The sequence below is a fragment of the Chaetodon auriga genome, chromosome 21 (assembly GCF_051107435.1).
Source record: "Chaetodon auriga isolate fChaAug3 chromosome 21, fChaAug3.hap1, whole genome shotgun sequence".
Lineage (NCBI taxonomy): Eukaryota > Metazoa > Chordata > Actinopteri > Chaetodontiformes > Chaetodontidae > Chaetodon > Chaetodon auriga.
This window is the reverse complement of record NC_135094.1, coordinates 13493498-13507018: the sequence shown is the minus strand read 5'-3', so window position 1 is coordinate 13507018 and position 13521 is coordinate 13493498. Positions and strand designations below refer to the sequence as shown.

Below are 13521 nucleotides of genomic sequence, written 5' to 3'. Positions count from 1 at the left end.
AAAGTGCAGAACAAAAGGGTTGGCTGCCGTATTTAATCAGTTTTGCATTATTTTTAACACCTTTTTTTCCGTGGAGGCTAAGAAACTGTGATTTTATTACAGTGGACACTTGAACTAATGGGATGCCACATTTGTCATCTCACTGGAGTGAACTCATGAACGACACAGACACAAATGTACATATGATTAATAATCTTGCACCAATTGATGCAGTCCTTGTCTACGTGTTCACAATTACAGAGGACTGCTGTGAACATACCGTACATGCCGCACTTTACATAGACCTCGTCAAACCAATGTTTTTACCCTGTGTGATATAGTTTGGAAGCACAGAAGTAAGCCTCACCAAACAAGCAGAGATTCTGTCTTGTCTCAAATCATATCTGAATGGAAAGAGGATAGTCTCCAACTATTATGGCCAATATAAGTAGCTTGACAGAGACGCATACACTGAAAAACCCTTCATAATCACAGTAGTGTCAGTATTTGTTTGCTCTCATCAACTGTATCGACCTGGTGCTGTTACGCCTGTTACTTACATGTTGCAATTTACCACTTAAACACCAACTACCACATCACACACCTGTGTGTGTGGTTAATAGTTAACCTGCCTCGTAGACAAACACTTTGTTGACAGTGTGAGGCTATCATACTGACAAGCCGCTGGTATGTTATCTAATCTGCATGCCCCCATCACCACCATGTCTGTAAAGTAGCTACTGTTTGGAAATGCTCTGTGTAAATAAAGTGGTAAAAAAGTCTGGCTTTCTGTGTCACTCAGCCTGCAGCAGACACAACTTGGCTCTTGTCATAGCAGTGAATATTTTTTTTACTCTGAAAAATATTCAATTTGAAAATGTAATTCCCCATTTTTGGGTGGAGTCATCTTTTTTTTTTTTAACTTCAGTTGCGTTTGGTGAACAATGGAGGAGTATGTGACTGCAGTGAAGCAGTCTCATAGACATGCCCAACACAGCTGCAGGTTTCCATCTACTGATCTCCATTCACCCATTTAGGGGTTAAGTGCCACACTCAAGGGCACAACAGCATTCCTTGTTATAAAAGTTATTATTAATAACTAAGTTATAAATAATAACTGTTATTATTATTACAGTTATTTCCACTGTCCACATTACCATTCAGATAAAGGTTTCAGAATGCCAACCTTCCGGTAGCGAGCTCATCCCACTAACCTTCAGGCTACATCAGCCCACTTGTTGTTTTGCTTGTTTGTTTTGGTGACATGTGCCTCTTTTTTAGGGCTTAGGATGAGTAATAGGGTAAGCTGGGTAGACAGTTTAGTTTATTTTATGAAACGTAATCAGTCAACAATATGAATACATATTCAGTCTTTTGTCCCCTATGGCATCTGTTGAACAGCACTGAATGGAAAGTCAATCTGGCTTAAACAGAGACACTTGGTCTTGATCATCATTTACATTTTTTAAAACAGTAATAATGTTGGTTGGTCTGTTGTCTGGCTGGTTGGACTTTTTTTCCCTTCCATTTGTTCATCTAGACATCTAGGCCTGACATTTATATGGACATTAAGTGTCATCATAATATAATTCTTGGTATTTTTGATGACCCCTTCACCAGACCAACAGTTTGACTTGTGTACAGCAAATATTTCAATAATTTCAAAACATCCTGTTCTATCCTATCCTATGCTATCTCATCTCATCCTATCCAACCCTCTCCTATCCCATCTCATTCCATTCCGTCCCATCTCATTCTATACAGCCCTATCCTATTCTATCCAATGCCAACTCATCCTATCATACCCTACCTATCCTCTTCTATCACATCTCATCCCATTCTATCCCAACCTGTCCTTTCCAACCCTATCCTATGTCTTCCTATCCTATGTCTTCCTATCCTATGTTTCCTACCCTATCCTATGCAACCATATGCTATCCCATCCTATCCTACCCTTTCCTATCCAATGCTATCCTATCTCATCCTATCCCATGCCATATCCTCCTACCCCATCCTATTCCATCCCATCCCATCCAACCCTATCTTATCCCATGTCATCCTATCCTATCCCACCCTATCCCATCCTATCCAATCATATCCTATCCTATCCCCCCTTTCTTGAGTGCAGGCATTTATTTTTCTCTGATTATCTAAATTGCATCTCTTAATGCCCATTTATTTTATGTGCTTGAATTTACACCGTGTTGACCAACTCCCCAGGGCAAATTTTGAGTGTCTGGCAATTAAAGCCCTCAATTCCAATCAATGACATCGTAGCACTCAGGGGCTACATGTGCTCACACGCACTCATACGCTGCACCCACTGTTCTACAGTATACTGTTCACAGTGTTGTCACCAAACAAGCTGAGGCTGTTCCTATCCTTCGAACAGACACACACCACACACACACACACATTCACCTAGCAGCAGCTGGCGGTGCCCATTGCTCTGCCAGTCTGTGAGGGGGGAAGGTGTGTGCTGAGCCTGGCAGTAATGCCCCTCAATCTCCCCACTGTGAGCATCTTTGCATACCGAAACAACAAAAACAATTTAGGCAGAAGTGAAATTAGTATAATTGGTGGCAAAGCGGTTTAGCCCACACATCTCACATTTGGGAGGAGGTAATGGAGGCCTCCAAACCCCCACACTGGAAGAGATATATGCATGCAGACTGGAAAAGGAAGAGCAGGAGGAGGAGAAAGCAGAAAAAAAGAGGCAAAGAAACAAAAAACAATAACATCACACCAGTGTCCAATTTGCACTATGTATGTGTTTAAGAGGTATTGTTATTATCTGGCCCACATGCTTGCACAGGCGTTGTAAGAGACAGTCAAGACAGCAAGGCGAAGGTAAAAGGTGAAGTGAGCCAATTTTCCATATCAGAGGTGGTTTGTTTGCCCCAAGCCTGAGTTGTGCCTAAAGTGCCATAACATTACAGCACTCCTACAGATGAGATCAAAGGCTCTAGCAAGGGATCCTCCGTGGTTTTGCTGGCAAGCAGCTGTCCTTTCGCTGAAATATCTTTTCAGGGCTTTCCACACATTGACTGATCACACAAAATGCACTCTTAATAGAGACAGGAAATGCCACATACAAAAACTTCCTTTCTTTCTAAGTATGGGCTAATATTCAGAGATTAAGCTTTCTCGTTAATTATTTTCATTTTAATTAGTAAATCTTAATTAACAATGAACATTTACCCTTAAAATTTTTTGGCTTCGGAATGAAGGAGGGGGGTGAAGAAAGGAGAGAATAAATATGACAATCTTTTTGGGACCTCCGGGCAGGATTACTGATGCAGGCTGCCTTAGTTATTAAACACGTTCTAAATTAAATGCCTCCATGAATTTTGCACAGAAATATATTTTCATAGTTTTGCATGCCAAATGTGACATTTTATATTTCAGATTCATCTCGCTGCAGTAATTTTAGGGAAATGTCATATAAACAAAGATTTTGTCATTTACCAAAGGAAATTACTATGCGTGGCAGGTTTGGCCATTGCTTTTTCTCTCTCTCTCTTTCTCTCTTTCCCTCTCCCTCTTTTGCCCCCTATTCTGCCTGTGCCGGTTGTTTCAAGTCAGCAAGCCATAAAAAATCTTTATCTCAGTGAAACACAGCAATTTGGGAGATAATCGAATGGTGACTGGGGGGCACAAACGCCAGTCTGAGGAATTATACCACAATCTCCCCTGCATTTACAACCTTCCTCAAAGCCAGTTGTCACCCTGGAAGGAAAGCCCCCGACTGAAGATTCATTACATCTTTAAGCCAGCACGGTGGCATGGCAGCCTCATCCCCAGATGCAACACAACAGCACACTCCTCCCACAGCTGGTGATGCTACCGCTAAAGCTGCAGCTTCCTTCTCTCTTTCCCACTTGGTTCTCTTTTCTCTCCTCTCCCTATGTTCCCCTTTTTCATCTCCAAAGACTCCTTATCCCTCCTACTTAGATTCCTAAAACCACAGACACCATCCACACAAAGCAGGAAAAAAAAAATCTTTATACACTGTATAAAAATAATGTGGCTGGATAGTTAGCATTCTGTATGTGGAAGCCTTTTGCTCAGTGCTGTATACTGCCTGTTTGTGAATGTCTGTGTAGGCATGTGCACACATAGTACCCATCGGTGTAATGAAAGGAGTGAAGGAATTTGTAAAACTAGAAAATAAAGATATGATTTTCCCATTCTCTAACAGCTCCCATTCATCACAGGATTGCACATAATTACATCATTTGACTGTTTTTGAACAAACAACACTGTCATTTTTTTTTCTTTTTTTTTTTTTGATGATGATTTGTAAACACTTCAGGATCAATATCTCTTCCTGTGAAAAAAAAAAACCCTTCCTCGAGATGTCACTTCCTGTTTGCGTGCTTTCTGTTTCCTTCAAATGTCTCGGTCAGACACAGCGGACAACAGATCTCACCTGCCACGAGGGCCGTGACGCCGTGGAGGTGGATTCTGGGAGCTCTGTCATCCCGCCGTATTTGGCCATCGCTTCCTCTTGGCCTTCCCCCAGCGCTCTGAGTGACGGGCTTTCAATGGTTGTGCTGCCACAAGTACAAGCACACACACACACGTACACAACACACACAAACACAACAAGCTAACCCTGTTAACAGCCACCTGCATTTTGGACTCTCTGTTGTTCCACTCTGTAGCCAACAGCAGCTCAATCTAATAACAGCACAACAAAACACTTTCCACTGGGTCCCTCTCTCTCTCTCTCTCTCTTTCGCTCTCTCTCTCTCCCTCTGCCTTTCTCGGCCTTTCAATCTTATCAGTGGTAATGTAATAAGCGGTTGCTTCGCTCTGTCTCCTCGCCACCTCTCTTAATTCCTCAAAATAAAGCAATATCACAGGGGCCCTGGCCTGCCTGTGACTGGGGATAAGATGCTTGTAAAAGGAAGGATAATTCAGCAAATAAATGCTCGGCATCAAAGGCAGGCACTGGGTCTTTCTCTCCTTTCTCTCCCTCTCTCCCTCCTCTCTGTTCGCCTATCAAAAGTATTACATGTGCTTTCATCAGTTCACAACAAGGCACAATGTGCTTCCTAATGCAATTACTCGACCTCCATTAAATCAGAAACAGTGGAAACAAATGAATTACACATTTGTTACAAAAACCACAAGTCAGCTCTGCGTCTCTTCTCTTTATTTTTTTTCTCTTTCATAGCGTAGGGAGAGAAAAAGTGAAATCATTTCTCATTAAATTTCAGGCAGATGTAGCCCTAGGTGATGCATAGAAAGTCTCCCATGTCTAATAGCCACCCACCATTGATATCAGAAGGAATTTACAGGGTTCAAGGCTGTCGAGAGGAGGTCATCTCGCTAAACTCCGAACCACATTCATCTGACAGAGCTGGTGTCCGACTACCACCCACCCATAAAACAACCAAACACAAGAGAAGATGCTGATGTGTACAGTGGTTTCTTGATATTATCATGTCAGCCGGCATGGTAGTCCATAATTACTAAAAACTTAAACATGCTAAGCTGACTGCCCGTGGGGCTCTCGCTATGAGATTTGATGTGTGATCTCTGACTAAAGTGGATGGACCAAGAATTGATGCGCCTCCGAGCCCAATGACATGGACAGATTTCTGTGCCCTGGAGCCATACTACCCACAATGCAATGCCCGCCGACAGGAGAAGCCATGCAGAGGACATATGAATTACATGCCTTCTCAAATGTCAGTGGGAATACAAATGCTTTTCACACAATTAATGATTACAGTCATGCGACATCAATTGTACATATGGAGCGAAATATGAAATGGGCTGGACTTACCACTGGAGCAGTGTGTTCAGTCTGGGTTGGGGTGCTTCTCTTACTCCCTCATCACGGTCTCTTTGTGAATGAGGCTGGATGTGTTAGCAAACATTATTAATGCGGTAGCCATCACTGTAATTATCAGCTAATTGATAGTATCATTTAAACAACATCAGTCTAAATTATAATGGAAGATATTGTTAAACTATTTGCTGGCTGTGATAAATAAACTCTTAAGCATTAGAATTTGGCTGTTTTATGTTATGGATTAACTGAATAGGAAAGGGTATGACAGAATGAATATGTTGACTCTCAAAGTTATTTTTCTGTAACAACAAAAGCAACACCTCCATGATGCAGTATATACTGTGCACACTACATGAGCCTTTACCTTAACATTCCCAGTGAAGAAGGCCATTAGTCTCTTCTTTCTCTTTGCCCACTCACTCCTCTTCAGCGGTCCCTTCTGAGCCGCTTGCTGCAAATACGTGTAAATACACATGCACACTTTCTTTGGATGCAGCTTTATGAAACAGTGCAGTGCACCATAATGGCAGAATTAAGCACAAGGAGCAACTGTAATGCAATCTGCAGGCAATCGATACTGAGCCAGGCCCTAAAGACATGTAGCGTTTGATGAGTATTTCTGCCGGTTTTACATTCAGTCAGCACATTCACACTCCCCATTCAGACGCATTGACACTGCTAAGTGACAGCGTCTCGCCCTGTAGAGGCTTTGTACGGCAGAATAGAGAAAGAAGAAAAACACTATTATTTTTAAAATAGATGTGAAATCTCTGGTGGATAATGTGCTTTCAATGGGAGGTGGGTGTGGAAACAGTAGGAGAGCGCATACATATTATGGCAGAATAAGATAACACTGATCCCAGTGCTGATACAGTACACAGTAGATGCCGCTGATTATCCAGTAAGGGAGGATGAGTCAACTGTTGCTGTGGCTTCCAAGTGATATTGAGACATTGTTGAACCATTTTTTCCCAATTACGCTGACTTTCTATTCATATAATTTGATACTCCTACTCTCTTTTCAAGCGAGATTATAACTAAAAATACAGTGGATAGAAGTTCTGCATTCTGTTTACACACGCGTTAATGTTTGGGTTTCTTTGCAATCTAGATCTGCCAGCACAATGAAAACCCCATGTTCTTGTATCCTCTCCCATTTCTTTTCTGACTGATGGAATACAAACACTTGTTTTGAAAGACGCTTTAGATCTTGATGCTAGTTGACAATATCCCTGCTCCCCAGTTGCAAAATAAAAAGTAGTCACGCTCTATTTTTCCTGAAAAGACTCGAGCAAGGAGCCAAGGAAATTCAGCTTCTGTCAGAAACAAATATGCATAATAATGCACAACAAAGTTCAAAGACAGAACAAAATGGTTTCCGCAAATAAATTAATTGTGCCAGGATATCATACCTATAGCACAGATTACATCGTTGAAATCCATGCACTTATTCTGAGCAGAGGATGAATGAGTTATCTAACCTTGAATGCATGTTCTTCAAAAAGCAATTTCATACGAGTGCATTCAGCTGAGATTCAAAACCATCTGCACTGAAAATGAAATGCAGAACTTTTAGAAAGGTAGCAGTGGGGAAAAAGGTTGGGGACAAAAAGTGAAGCAACAGAGCAAACGTGGAAAGAAAAAGACAGAAAATTAGCAAGCTGACAATGTAACACACACACACACACATAACGTATGCACATAGACAAAGCCGCAGATGAATGTACACGCACACATGCACACACTCTGTGTCCATTAGCCAAAGCCACTGATACACAGCATAATGGACATGGCTGATGTGCTGGTGAATATGGGAAGATGACACAGATATTCCTCTTTGTAGCACTGACCTGCTGCAGTGAAAGGCTGCCAAGCGTGATCATGTCAGGCCGCACACGCTCCCTCAGCTGCTGGGCGTAGTGGGGGATCACCTCCTTAGCTGTCCTCACTGCAAGAAATAATGCAATGGCATCGAACCTTGTAATATTTATCAAAAACAAAACGTTTCTGCGGCACCATGCATGCATTCTTTGTGTGCGTCTTATTATGTCACTCCAGCAATGAATGTGGGAATAAAATATTGAGCTATTTAACAAAAATGTGAACAACTTCCTGGAATGATGCCTTGCTAGCTTTAATGATTGGTTTTATATCATGCGTGTGCAAAGAACATGCATTTTATTCCTTCATAATAATATACTGGTAACACAATGCCTCTCCATATAAAAAATCAAATATAAAAACAAATAAAGCATAGCATTACTTTTTACAGCGCTTTCCCTGCCCATTACCATCCTCCCTGCTTCGAGTCCAGCCTCTCCTCCCAGCCCAGCACCAACCCCAGCCTGGGTTTTGGCAATGGTATGGGCCTGGGAGGGCCTGGAGCCCGAGGCATCACCACCACCATGGAGCAGCAGTCGCCGCTGAAGCACCGGATCACCCGCCTTCACCTCCAACACCTCCTCATCCCTGGAGGCTAGCAGCGTACCTGGAGAGTTACGCATCAGTGGGCATGCACAGACGCACACACACACACGCGCACATACTGATGGATGCGCATACTTACCACATCCAGAAACAGACACATGCTCACTGTGATGAGTTTGTATATACAGACATTCACGCTCACACAAACACACAACATGAACATTCACAAAACCACAGCATCATATTCACACCCTCTCTTAAAGCCTTTTTATTCCTCAAATCCTGAGACAGAACCTACATGGACCACATTAGCTTGCTCTGCTAAGTCTTTGCTAATACGCTCACAGTTGTTTATTAAAACAATGGAAATATCACATGACATTTATTCAGAATCATGCGAAAATTAGACAAAATACATAACAGATTTCTAACTGTAGAGCAGGGTGCATAAGGTTGAACTCCACTTAAGACATCTACAGTATCTATTTCTAAGGATTATCTATTCTATGCAAACAATCATAGGAAGCATCTGCTCCTTAAGTGTTTGCAAGTGGCTGTGGCTTTAAGCTAATTCCAATGTTTTCAATCACCAACCGTCACAGCACATTGTGATTAAGCCCATACACTGAAAGAAAGTTTTCTTTTGCTCGATGTGTGAACTAGTTTCTGGTTAGTAACCTAGAATTTGTCACTGAAAGCAGAGAAGCAGTAGCTAACCTGCTTGCTGTGTGTCTTTTCAGTAGTGCTGCGCCGCCTCATTGGTAGAAAGCATGAGGTATTCTTTGAGCATCTGTTTATTCGACGTGTGCAGTCCAATATGTGTAACGGCCAAAGCTGTTATCACTGCCTAATGCTTTTCACATAGAAGCAGATATCAATGCCTAACGCCTCACAGAGGACTCAAATGAATAGAATGCCAGTTCTGTGTTCTTTCATCGGCGAGCCAAAGCAATAGAATTTATCGAGATAAAAAGGAAGTACTGAAGATCTTAGACAGACAGAAGGGATTTCTCCAGGATTTTTTTTTTTTTTTTCCTGAAAAAAAAAAAAAAAAAGTCTACAGTACTGGCTACTGTCCATTTCATTAATACTTTGTCATGTTGGTGCTCTTTCTTGTGAAATGTGTATGATGCTTTGTGGTAGGCTGTAAAGGCAAAGACAAAAGCCTGAGAAGCAGTCGCAGAATGTCAGCATCAGAACTGACATACACTGAGCCGGCTCTGCAGCTGCAAAGAGGACGTGCGGCCTACACCGGTGGGAGGCATCCATACAACAGTATAAGGTGATTGTCTTGAAGTCTATTGTAGCTCGGTGAAGTGCTTACTGGCAGCCACTGCAGTTGGACTCCAACAGTACAGAAGTAGGAGCTCTGTCTCTCTTCCTCTCTCTCTCTCTTTCCTTCCCTGTGTCTCAGCCTATTGCATGGAGGAACTGTTAATCCAAGATCCTCTTTACTTTTTCTGTGGGATTTCATGAACATTCCAAGACAATGGATGGGGCTGCTAATCTCGGTGGTACAGCTAAATCCAAGACAATGGCAAATAATACAAGCCGGCTAAATTCTACCGTGTTGAAGCGGGCCTAAACCCATCACTTGTGCGCTGGAATTACAAGGGAGATGCGCGTCATGTCAACAGGATCTGGTGCGACTGTCTTCACCCAGAACAATGCTAAGCTTAAACCACCTCAATGTTGCCTGGTTGGCTACGTATTTAAATGAAACAGAGCTAATGAGAAAAGGCACGCCTACTGTGAGACAATGGCTGTGCTTGGAAAGCACTGACTACTAGTGAGGGTCCGTTTCTAGTTTAATTCTTTGTTCAGTGTTAGTGTTGATTTCAGTGTTGCGTCTTGTTTTTGTCTGGGTTTTTTTATGATTTCACTGTCTTGAGCTTTTCCTAAAGATACCGAAAGACAGTTCTACTCTGCTTGATTTATAACTCTGTGGTCAATGTTTGAAATAGTCACAATGGTAATTTGGTTTTAATAAATGTATCACTATGCAAATTAAAAAAAAAAAAAAGAACATTACATGTCTCAAGATTTAGTTTTTAATGCTTTAAAAGTAATGTAAAAATGAAGTAATTTGTATCTGTGTTATTATGCAACTGCTTTCAAATAACCAATATACATGAGAACTGTGATACAGGGATACATACCAGGTATATTTATGAAGGTGTCGTCCTCATCCAGCAATGCAGCCATTCTTTGATACAGCTTGTTTTCATCAGCGTTCAATATTGCTACAAGTCAAAACAATTATACAATGAGTGCACCCTTAAAGGTACCGGAAAATTACATGTATTTGTGTGCTTCAAAATTACTTTCTACTTATCAGACCAGTCAATCTAAACCACATCTTAACATGCAAACCGGAGATATTAGCCGTGGCTGGAGAAGGGTGAAAATCAAGAGCATGCAGAGGGGTAATGAAATAGGAGTATTAACATGCCTGTTAGCCGGCCTGTCATCATGTGATGAGATTTGGTTTGGCGAATCCTTTGATATTACACGGCAGTGATATCCAAAAGATACAGGTGAAATGGCTTCTCCATTAATAGCCATGTTTCATTATAACATGCATATTACCTGGCTCCCAAGAGCTCGCTTTTAATAGGCCTACTTTAGGAGGGGGCTGCAAACTATTGATATGGCTCTGCGTGTGTCATTTGGCAGGGGAACGAAGAATCCACAGTGAAATGAAAACTGACCAATGATACGTGACCTTCGTCAATGACAGCGAGTTGGGAAGCCAATCTAGTGATGCCATCGCTTGGTGTATTTACATAGACCGTCCCACCGTCACAAATGGTGGCCTGCTACCAGTGATCTCTCTAACCTCACTTTAATGAACCGAGGAGAACTATTATGACAGAGAATGGCATACTTAATTCCAGCTCATCTTCAGCGCTGACCCCAGCCGTCCTGCGATGCCTTGGGTCTGTCTGCTCTGCCGACAATGGGTCAAAGTAATTTTGGGCACGTTTATTTCCTGTGGAAAGTGCGAGAGGGGAGAGAATGAGAGGGGTTGGTGGGGGGGGAGGAGAAGGGAGTTGTACAGGTTCAGGTTAGTGGTTATTAGAAGCACATGAAGCAAAATGTTAATTTTGAAACCCACACTGACGAAGGGCAGGGGCAGCCGCTGCTACCAGATAAGGCAGCGCCAAGATGAGACAGGAGTACAGAGGCAGAGAGAGAGAAGTGGGAAAGAAACTGCTGGGTTTCTCAGTGCACCTCTCCACGGCCTGCGGTGCTCTGGGGCCTAATTAGCATGCCGCAAAAGGTCACGGCAGGCAATCTCTTAAATACAACTGCCATATGTTTGCCGTGTTCAAAAGGAACTAATGAGAAAGTCTACAAGCTCAAAAGTACCTGGAATTTCAAAGACAATACCTTCTAAATACTCCGAGGTCAGCGGCCTAGAGGACCGGGCAAGTTTGGAGGAGCAGATCCAAAGGAAAAATAACCTGAGCCCATGTCTCATTGACTTCTTATTAGCAATCACTGACCTATGGGTATCAAGTCTGCTCCACAGAGTTTATGGGAATCCAATGGCTCCAGGGTCTTTCTATTAAGGGTACACCCAACCAAGCAGCTTTCTTAACCCCAAATCATTCTCATTACAGGCCTTGAATATTTCACTCCAATATAAATTGCTTTACTTGTATTTCTCAGGTTGTGGGGCAAAAATATGCATGGTGCATTAAATGATGTTATATATTCCACACAAGGATTGCCTTTATAGATGTCTGAGGGTATCGGCGCTCGGACGCATAAAAATGTGACTAAGTGTGTTTGTATAGGAACACCACTGGCCCACTGGAGCAGTACCCGAAAAAGCTCACTGGGATCCTTTCGTGCTCATATGAAATATGTGCACGAGGTTTCCCCACTCTGTCCTTACTCTAAGTTAAACAGTCAGACTGAAATACTTATTAAACGAGGAGCAGCAGTATGACTCCTCAACGGTGCCATAAATTGACTGTGAAATTCACATGTTAAATCCCTCTACATCGTTAACAGAGAGTTTGAACAATTTCTCTGCAAATAGCTCTGAGGTTATGAAACCCTTTTTTCAAACACAAATTTGCATAATGGTGCTAGCTTCGTGGATCGCCGTTTGAATCATATCTGTGATTTACCTAAATAGTCTGGCTGTCCTCCAGTTCATCTCCCTAATGAAAATTTCAATTCGCTGTTCTTACATGCACAATATCAATAACTTGCACTTCTTGCCAGCCAGAGTTAATGTTAACAGAGAGTGAGAGATAATGAAAGATTTTAGTAAAGGCCAAATGGAAGTGTCACAAACACGGAACAATCTGCCTTTGCGATCTTCCAATAAAGGCACATGAGTCACTGAACTGTTACGCATGCTAGTGATTTGATTTTGGATTTTTTTTTGTTTATGTAAATCCATAATTCATTGCAAATACCACAAAGAAACAAAGTTCTAAACCTAGAAAATACATAGCATCACATGCAGACGTGTATAATGCCCTTTGAGACTTGCATCACATTTTCCTGAGTTCTAATATCAAGAAACTACCATATGGTTAAGTTCATTTTGTATGCTTTAAGGGCCTAGCAAGAGGCCTAATTTGCATTTCCAATTAATAGAATAAAAAAGGAGAGAGAAACATCAGCAACTTAACTCATCTCTGATCATCAGCATGCCAAAATATGTTGAAAAAAGTGTCTATATTGGTGCACTATAGATAGAAAGTCTTGTAGAGTCAAAACAGCTTTTTGAGAATTAGCCGTGGTTTTGTTTTCTTAATTTGATGAACAGTATTCTGTCTTTAAATTGGGTTTTGTGGTGGAATGTAACCATGAATATATGACTGCAGTGTGTAAACCAACAGATCACTGATTTCTTTTCTGTTTTGGTTGTTTTTTAGTTTTTTGTAACAAAATCACAGCAAAAATTAGCTACCAATAGTTATATTTCCTTCCAAATGTCCAAATAATCTAAACTCAGACAACACGATGTTTACAGAAAATCTTATGAAAATGTTTCATTTCATTATTTGTCTTTTGAGCTGAGTCATGTTTTGGTGGGTGATAACAATTTCCTGCAATGCTGCTTTTACACCTACGCCATGATTAAAAATTTCTTTTTCTATTCAACTTTTTGATGCAGAAATTAAAAATTCCTACAAACAAACACAGAAATGTACTCGAAGGAGAAGAAACTTCACTAGCCTTTTTCTTAAACGGAAAGAAGACTTTGACCAGAAACTTCATCACAAGACGATGATCCCATTGCCAATTCCAGTGTTACGCTCAGCGAAATATGTCTCCCTTAA

General features: G+C 41.5%; 1 protein-coding gene across 1 annotated transcript in view; it reads right to left on the bottom strand.

Annotated features, from left to right (window-relative positions):
• Window positions 1-13521, bottom strand: part of ofcc1 (orofacial cleft 1 candidate 1) — a 149517-nt gene that overhangs the window by 55690 nt on the left and 80306 nt on the right. The window contains exons 5-11 of the mRNA XM_076721595.1: window positions 11100-11204; window positions 10372-10455; window positions 8049-8273; window positions 7636-7733; window positions 6156-6236; window positions 5777-5850; window positions 4412-4535 (exon numbers count right to left, since the gene is read on the bottom strand). Coding sequence (XP_076577710.1) covers window positions 4412-4535; window positions 5777-5850; window positions 6156-6236; window positions 7636-7733; window positions 8049-8273; window positions 10372-10455; window positions 11100-11204 — 791 coding nt within the window. The remainder of the gene's footprint in view (window positions 1-4411; window positions 4536-5776; window positions 5851-6155; window positions 6237-7635; window positions 7734-8048; window positions 8274-10371; window positions 10456-11099; window positions 11205-13521) is intronic.